The sequence below is a fragment of the Sus scrofa genome, chromosome 9, assembly GCF_054392235.1.
Source record: "Sus scrofa isolate SSC_HxYL_T2T_F1_AM1 chromosome 9, Sscrofa_HxYL_maternal_Yorkshire_Landrace_v2.0, whole genome shotgun sequence".
In the NCBI taxonomy this organism is placed as follows: Eukaryota; Metazoa; Chordata; class Mammalia; order Artiodactyla; family Suidae; genus Sus; species Sus scrofa.
In genome coordinates, this window is record NC_139391.1 from 36,331,594 (window position 1) to 36,340,870 (window position 9,277).

At 40.6% G+C, this 9,277-nt stretch overlaps 1 protein-coding gene across 5 annotated transcripts in view; it reads left to right on the forward strand.

Annotated features, from left to right (window-relative positions):
• The window catches only part of ELMOD1 (ELMO domain containing 1), a 66,644-nt gene extending 64,842 nt beyond the window's left edge, over positions 1 to 1,802 (forward strand). For 4 of the 5 annotated variants that reach the window (XM_084975943.1, XM_013979345.3, XM_021062733.2 and 1 more), the window contains one exon: positions 154 to 1,567. In XM_084975943.1, the coding sequence (XP_084832069.1) occupies positions 154 to 326 (173 nt within the window). In that variant the 3' untranslated portion in view covers positions 327 to 1,567. Of the gene's footprint in view, positions 1 to 153 lie in introns of all 5 variants that reach the window. The other variant, XM_013979348.3, reaches the window with a different exon arrangement.
• The last annotated feature ends 7,475 nt before the right edge of the window (positions 1,803 to 9,277 follow it).

Sequence of the window (9,277 nt, forward strand, 5' to 3'; positions counted from 1 at the left end):
AACAGTAGAATTTGCTTTATTTTGATCTCGTGTTTGAACTCCCTAGTTGCTGTTATTTGGTCTAACATCTCTTTCAGCATTCAGGGGGGATTTTGAATATGATTTAAGGATTTTTTTTCTCTTGCATTCTTATCACTGTCTTATTGCTAACAGGCTATTTGATGCACGAGTTTCATAAGTTTTGGATTGAAGAGGACCCCATGGACATAATGGAATTTAATCGTGTGCGAGAGAAATTCCGCAAGAGGATCATAAAACAGTTGCAGAACCCAGACATGGCATTGTGCCCACACTTTGCTGCCTCGGAAGGTTTAATCAACATGTAGTCACCCACACTGGTTTTAATGGATACCCCGGAACACTGCCTCATTATTGTGTTAGATCTCTGCTTAGGCCCCAGCTCACACACTGAATGCACACAGTGATTGTATGCATGCCTGTTGGTACAGTATTTTCATATCTTGGTCATTAATTACCAGATCCCCAGATACCACAATTTCTGGAGTATCTGTCATCCAGTGACTGCTCATATTGTGGCATTATGCAGTGTTACATCTTGCCTTGACACCCAGGTATGGAGAGAGTTTTCTATTTTTTTAGATTGTTTTCCTCTCCCTCATAATGCAGCATTGAAGAATTGTATTTCTCTAGCTGTATTTTGTATGTAAAAGATTTAGCTGAATCTCATTCTGTGAAAGCCTTTTAATTTATTGATATGTTTCATGACCACAAGCGCTAGCTTTTCAAGCCAGGTTCATGCTTGGCCCTCATTCCAATAAAGTATAAGACTTTAAAATAATACAGACAGACACATGATAAGCCAAAATCATTCCTGCAAACAGCTGTGCTTCATGAAAATGTAACAAGGCTTACAAGAAGCAAATTTAGGTAGGTGCTGTTTTTGTTTGAAGTACCACAGAATTATATTGTCAACTTACCCCCAGTTGCAATGTGTCATAGGCATCTGAACATTAAATTATTTTATTCTCATAATTTTACTGGCGTGGATGCCTGGATATGTTTATGATGCTTGGAGCCTCAGGAAAGAAGTATGCATACTGCAAAAGCTGCAAAAGCTCTTTCACTGCCTGCTGCTTGCTGAACTCAGAGTTGTACCCTGGCACTGTTCTGATCTGAGCATCTTTGCTTGGGGACTGAGTGCTGGCAGGTTTGTTGTCTAGGTCAAGAGGTCATATTAAAAAAAATAATTTTCAAGAAAATATGTTGCAAGAGAGGGACCTGAGCTACTTCATTCTGTAATATATCTTGGAAAAAAAATGACCTTGTCTTGTATCAGTGGAAGAAGTAAATTGCTTGGAAAGGGAACAAAATCAAATCATTTCTGAACTGCTAAAAATCATTTTAAAAACCATGATTTAGTTTGGAATTCTGATTGTAGTCTGTTGAATAGTATTTACCATGGCATTTCATACCCATGGTATTTTATACCTTCTGACTATCGATTTTAGTATTATTAGACGTTTGTGTAATCACTTGCTTATTTAAATGAATTTTGAGTACTGCCTAACTGTCGGTTATGAATAAATTACATGTCATTCTACTGTAACGTATAGTGGATTTAATTTTAATATTTTTGTGCTTGTACAGCTTCTGAATATGCAAATATGTGAGTGGGTAGAATATCAAAGACAGACACCCTGAAGCTGAATATAAATCATGCCATCATTCAAAGTAACCATGTGAATTGGTGTGTGTCATGTCTGAGAGACTGCTTTTATTTAACTCATCTTAAGACCTGGTGGTGCTTTAATGAAAGCATTAAAGATCCAGCTTTAATGAAAGATCCAGCTTTCTCTTTGTAACTTCCTCTGAAGCCTGGTTTGTTCACTGCTAGACAGTGGATATGGAAAACATTAAGGTGTCTGTTGTTTCCTGGTCCATTCTAGCTCCTCTGGGATTTTGCTGTCTTTTCCCTTTCAGCTGTGTGCCAGGTGGCAGGATTTTGCCATGCCCTTTCTTCAAATGGGGAAGGAAAGAAGTTGGTTAACAAGAATATATATTCCTCTCTGGAGTAAGTGAGGATTTGTGGACCTGCTAAACGTCCTGTCTTGGGAGCCCTGAATTTCTACCACGGCTGTAGCTGCTCTGTATGAAGAAGGCATTATTCCATGTTCAGTACAGCCTTTGTCAGCTGCATGTATGCATTGTCTCTTCCTATCCACTGTGGTCCTGTGTCACTGACATGGCTTGATAATATGTGGCATCTACACCAGCTCATGTCTGTTCTATTCAGGTAGACATAATTGATGGTAACAAAGCTATAGACGTGTTCGTTCCCAGCTCCTTGAATAATTTCTCTCTGTTGTATCTTAACATGGCTGCACAGTTTTAAGATAAACGAATTCTGCCAGCTCCCTCTCGTTCTGAATATTATTAGATTTCTCATTCACACCTCTTTGCAGAAGATGCATTCTATCCTATAATATTACGTGAGGTGAGAAAAAAAAGAGGAGAAGCTTTCAAAGGCATTAAAAAAGTGTGATATGTGTGTTTTTCCCTTGAGCATTTTTAGCTTGCTTATGCTTACTGCATTGAACAAGGGTCGACCACTTAAAATGTAAATTATGTAGCATGTCTCTACCAAGTTTTTCAAAACATTACTTGCTAGGATAAAAACACATTCCAGTTTGCACTACAGAAAGAAAACTCTTTGAGGCACCATTTCTGAAAATTGTGACTTCAATCTGACTTTCCTTCTCATAGGTCTCGCTATTGTACTGAAAAAAAAATTTTTTTTTGCCTGGTAACTCACCATCTTTTCTGTTTGAAATGAAGCCTCAATGTGTACCAAACCCAGGGAGTTCCCATTGTGGCATAGCAGAAACAAATCCAACTAGGAACCATGAGGTTGCGGGTTCGATCCCTGGCCTTGCTCAGTGGGTTAAGGATCCCACATTGCTGTGAGCTGTGGTGTAGATCACAGACGCGGCTCGGATCTGGCATTGCTGTGGCTGTGGCATAGGCTGGCAGCTGTAGCTCCAATTAGATCCCTAGCCTAGGAACTTCCATGTGCCGTGGGTGCGGCCCTATAAAGGCAAAAGACAAAATATATATGTGTGTGTGTGTGTGTGTGTGTGTATGTATACACCAAACCTAAAAGATAGGGTAACCTTATATCTTATAATATTATTATATTATATATAATATAATATATAACCTTATAATGTAGCTTCTGAACCTGGACACTTCAGAAAAAAAAAAGGATGTTATTAATCATTTCTTAAGGGCAAGAGGGTGAACGAGGGCAGTTTGAGGAAACTGAGATGTTAGGTGACTAAGAGAGACAAAGAGATAGACGTAAGTAGGGATTGTTCATCCACTCCTCAATTAGACAAATGCAACCCAAATTCTTTACTTCTTAACCTCTAGCAGGAGGTTATAGGGACATAGACATTTTGATATCAAGGATGCTACCCAAAATTTTAAAGACTCATCAGAGGTATGGGGTTGGTCTGAGCTAGAAGGTCAGCTCAACAGACTGGGCTTATAGGAAGTCAGCTATGGGGAAACAAAACCAATCCAATCAAACTCCATGGCCACAAATGATCTTGATCTGTAAACATGTGGGGGCCGCATCCAAAGTGAACAAGAATGAGGAAGGGACTGGGGTTGGCGGAGTGTGGGGCTAGGGAATGGGAGACGGAGAGAAGAAAAAGCAAATAGACAAAAAGGAATGTGTCAGCTAGGATAGCCACATCTAGGAAACTCTGAGCCACAGTGAAACACATGCTCCACCAAAGCAATGCCTCTGACTCTTCAGAGAGCTGGATAGAAGTAACTGCTCTAATCTAGAAGCAAAATGGTAAAAGGGCAGAACAAAGAATAACATTCAAGTCCCAGAAGATGACAGAGATTCTGGTATGGATTCCATTTGAAGAGCTAACATTGAGTGAGTTCTGATGCTGTATACCAGGACCTTTAGTTGCATATTTTCATCTCTTCAACAACATACAAAGTGAGGCTATTTGCATGCTTGTTTTTCTAGACACATAGGCTTAGAGAATTTAAATACATTACCAAAGATCTCAAGAGAAGGAAAATCACAATGAGATATTACCTCACACCTGTTAAAATGGCTCTTATCAAAAAGACAAGAAATAGGAGTTCCCGTCCGTGGCTCAGTGGTTAATGAATCCAACTAGTATCCATGAGGATGCAGGTTCGATCCCTGGCCTCACTCAGTGGGTTAAGGATCTAATGTGCGCTGAGCTGTAGTTTAGGTCACAGACGTGACTCGGATCTGGCGTTGCTGTGGCTGTGGCCGGCTGCTACAGCTCTGATTGGAGCCTAGCCTGGGAACCTCCATATGCTGCGGGTGCGGCCCTAAAAAGCCAAAAAAAAGAAGAAAAAAAGACAAGAAATAGCAGTTATTGGCAAGGATGTGGAGAAAAGGGAAAACTTGTGTGCTGTGGGTGGGAATGTGAATCTGTACAGCTGCTATGGAAAACAGTATGGAGGTCGCTCAAAAAGATAAAAATAGAACTACCATAGGATCCAGCATTTCCACTTCTGCGTATTTAACCAAAAGAAATGAAAATACTAACTCAAAATGATACATGCACCCACATGTTCATTGAAGCATTGGTTATAATAGCCAAGGCATGGGAGTAACCCAAATGTCCATTGACGGATGAATAAGAAAGGAAAATGTGATATATTTATATATATGAGGGAATATTATTCAGCTATGAGAACGAAGGAAACCCAGCCATTCTTAACAACATGCATGGATCTTGAGGGCATTTATGCCAAGTGAGGTGACTCAGAAAAACGAGTACTGTATGATACCACTTATATATGAAATTTAAAAACAAACAAAAATCCAAGTTTATAGATACAGAGAACACATTGGTAGTTGGCAGAGGCATGAGGTGTGGGATGGGCCAAACAGGTGAAAGTGGTCAAAAGGTAATTAATTAATTAATTAACATAGCATAGTGAAGGTGGTTAAAAGATAGGTAGATAGACGATAGAAGGAAAGAACACCAAGATCTGGAACCCAGGGCCTTAAGCCCTGTCTTAGTCATTTTTCTGTCTACATAATTGGAATTATTTTCTACCATCCATGGTAGTTTATAAACACATATACACACCCATCCCCAAGTGATAATATACTATATGTAAATAATATTTCTTGCTCAGATGTCTATAGGGTGAATTCATATTTGCAGATCACAGGTAGTGCCATACCTCAGGACTTTCCACCTTTTTGGTCAGAATGTCTTCCTTAATACACAAAGAACAGTTCCAACAGGATTATGAGCTCTATCTCCTGATCCCTGTCTCCCCCAGGAGCAGGGAAAGCCTGCACAACTCCTTCTGGCTCCCCTGTGGGAAACCTCAGCAAGGTGGATCTTGCAGAGCCTGCCTGTAATATACTTGGTTGGAAGATATAGGGCATTTCTGTGCAAAGAGAAACTCCTAGAACTTCGAACATGTGACCTCTTTGTAAGTAAAACATTCCTTTCACTGCTGAGGTTCTTGTGCCCCATTCATGTGACTTAGCCCCCAGAATGCTACTACTCATAGCCACACCAACAGGTTTGATGTCATCTGTTAAAATCCTGAGATGCTTCATGGAAACCAAGGCAGGGTTACCAAAAATAAAAGGTAGACTCAGTACTTTTCTGTTTTATGTGTTAAGTACCTAGCTCTGCAGTCTGTTTTGCAAAAGAGACTATAGAGGAAAAGTTTATGGCAACTAGGAAATTGTGGCAAAGAAAAAGATGAGATTAAATTTATAAAACAACAGTTAATGTGAGGTGAGTTAAGGGGTCCCTTTGGGGTTGCCACCTGCCATACAAGGGCTTAAGTGAATTCCACAGCACCACAAGACATAAGTTTGGTGAATGGGCTTTATTAGGTAAGTTTCTAAAAGCAAGGATCAGTAAGATAAAAAAGGGTGTTATGAGTGCTTCCCAGTGTCCGAAGTCCACAAGGGCCTGTGTGCTGTGCTGGACACACAGTTGGTCTGCCCACTAGAAGGCAACGTTGGCAGAGGGAGTGATCTGACTGGTGTATTTTGTAGCCAGGCAGCTGTCCTGCAGACTGGGTCTGTGGGCTGTTACCTGGGAAGGGAAGCTGAGCTTGGATGTAACCCCTTCTGCTGGGAGAAGAGCCTGTGGGCATAGCTAGATTGTTCCAGCAGCCCAGAGAGAGCTCGTAAGTTATTTTTGGCCCAATCTCTTCATATCACACCCTACACTTACATTCTAAATGTATTAGCTCTTCTGTGCCAAGCGTGTAGCAATTACTGAGGAATTGGAACATCAACAGCCTAAAGCAATTTAACAAAAGTTACATAATCCACTTTTGGTCAAGTTTTTACTATATCTGCAGAGTATAGCAGGGAACAGTTAGCAGAAAACCTGCATTCCAGCGTACGTGCTGCTAACCTCCTTAAGTCAATGACTTTGCCCTCTCCGACTTGGCTTTTACAATTTAGAACAGAAAAGTAATAATGACAGCTTCCCTTCAGAGGATTATTTCAGAGTAAAAATCAAATAAGCTATCATTAATTAAAGTGCTTCAGAAACTCCAAAGTACTAGTTAAACACATGTTTAATTATGGTTGTCTTTTATCCACTTGGTTTTTTGACTGTGAGCTTACTCTAACCAAAAAATTAAGTTGTAAAATTTGTCCTTGTAGCCAGTGTCCCTCATTAATTCAATTCAGCAAGCACTTATTGAGAACCTATTTTTGTACCAGGCACCATGCCAAGTCTTGGGATAAAATGGAAAAGTAGGCAATGTCCTTGGTCTCATGGACCTCATAGCCTAAATCTACTGCCTTGCTTCTTGAAGTCTGGTCTAGAGGATATTGATCTGGTGCCTCTCCACTGAAACCGGACAAGTTTACTCTCAAGTGCTAAAGGTTTAGAAGTAAATCAAACACTCCCTTTGTTTTCCATCAACTTACTTTGGACTGGACATTTGGGTCTCCCACCCCCACCACCAAGTTCATATTTTGAAATCCTGACCCCCAGTGTGATGGCATTAGGAGGTGAGGTCTTCAAGTGTAAAACCACATGGATGGAATTAGAGTCCAAAAGACAGAAGAGAGATTCCTCTCTCTCTCTCTCTCCCTTCCTCCTCCCATACCCTTCCTCTCCCCCCAATCCCAGCCCCGTCCCTTTCTCTTTCATTCTCTGCCCTGTGAGGACACAGTGAGAAGATGGCCATCTACAAACCAAAAGAGTGTCTTCACCAGACACCAGCCCTTGATCTTGGACTTTTCAACCTCCAGAGCTGTGAAAAATGTTTGTTGTTTAAGCCACTCAGTGTCTATTATCTGTGTTATAGAAGCCCCAAAAGACTGACATCAGTGTGAATATTCATGGCCTGCCCTCCACCCCAGATGCTTCTCGAGAAGCCTCCTGCCAAAGCAGATGCTGCCGCAGATGCACACTGATGGCCATTCTCAGAGAGTTTGTTTCTTTCAAGGTGTCCGTCAGGGTGGCCAGCCTCCTACATGCTGGACAGAACAAAAAGTCTTCGATTTTTTGGCCAAATTTTTCACCTCACTGAACAGAAAACCACCTCATGGCAACTCGACATCTATCAGAGAAGTTATTTGAAATCTGAGCCTACAGTGAATCCAAGAGCTTAAAAGCACCAAAAGGATGACAATCAAAATACTGCAACTCTGCTGCCCAAATGTTCTGACCCTGTTCTAAGACAGCACCAAAACCTTGCAGAACAGGATAGAGCCATTCTTAAATAAATCAGACTCTCGCGCAGACTAACAACAACCTGAACCTTTTTTCACAGACTGGAATAAAGATGGTAAACTTAATCAATTTAAAATACTAGCCATTTATAAGAAAACTATTAAAATGTCCTTAATAAAACTGCTAGTTTGTGTTACATTTATTCTTACTGTTAGCCACAGAGCTAAATTCTTGGCTTTAGGTCATTGCTTATATGTGTATTCCTGACTGTACATAAATATGAAATCAATTAACATGTGTGAATGTACTACACAAATGTAAGGATCCATCTAAAATGCTAGTAACCTGAGAGTTCCCTTTGTGGCGCAGCGGAAACAAATCCAACTAGTATCCATGAGGATGTAGGTTCTATTCCTGGTCTTGCTCAATGTCAGGGATCCGGCATTGCAGTGAGCTGTGGTATATAGGTCGCAGAAGCGGCTTGGATCCGACGTTGCTGTGGCTGTGGTGTAGGCTGACAGCTGTGGCTTGGATTTGACCCCTAGCCTGGGAACTTCCATATGCGGCAGGTGCGGCCCTAAGAAGTAGAAAAATAAAATAAAATGCTACTAACTTGCTGTGGATTTATTTTTTATGGATTAATATGTTTTAATTATGTTATTTTTGTCCTCCCAGCTTCTGAAAGCATTGTTTACTAAACTTAAGATAATTATATTTCATATCGCATGCTGTTGTAAGGAATAATATGGAGATCTCAGACACTCTTCATCCATTTCCCTCCAATGATAACGTCTTGTATAGCTATGGTATAATGTCACAACCAGGAAATTGACATTGATATAATCCACTTATCATACTCAGATTTTACCAGTGTTGCATGTACTAGTTTGTATGTGTGTATGTGTGCGTTCACTTCTATGCAGTTTTAACCTGTGTGTACATTTGTGTAATCGCCACCACAGTCAATGTCAGAACATTTTACGGGAGTTCCCGGTGTGGCTCAGTGGTTAACAAATCCAACTAGGAACCATGAGGTTGCAGGTTCGATCCCTGGCCTTGCTCAGTGGGTTAAGGATCTGGCATTGCCGAGAGCTATGGTTGTAGACGCAGCTTGAATCCCGCATTGCTGTGGCTCTGGCATAGGCCACTACAGCTCAGATTAGACCCCTAGCCTGGGAACTTCCATATGCTGGGGGAGCGGCCCTAGAAAAGGCCAAAAGACAAAAAAAAAAAAAAAAAGAACATTTCAATCACCAAAAGTATGCCTTGTGCAGCCCTTTTATAAGCAGGCCCACCTCCCCTCACCCCGTCCCTTTCCCTGAGCCCAGCAATCACTAATCTGTTTTCCATCTCTATCCTTTGGTCATTTCAAGGATGTTTTATAACTGGAATCATACATTATGTTACCTTTTTGGAATAGATTTTTCTCTCACCATAATTCCTTTGAGATTCATCCAAATTTTTCTGCATATCAATAGTCTGTTCCTTTTTTATTCCTGAGTAGTATTCCATGGAATGAATATACCATGGTTTGTTTAATCATTCTTCTATTGAAGGATATGTGGGTTGTTTTTAGTTTTTGGTTA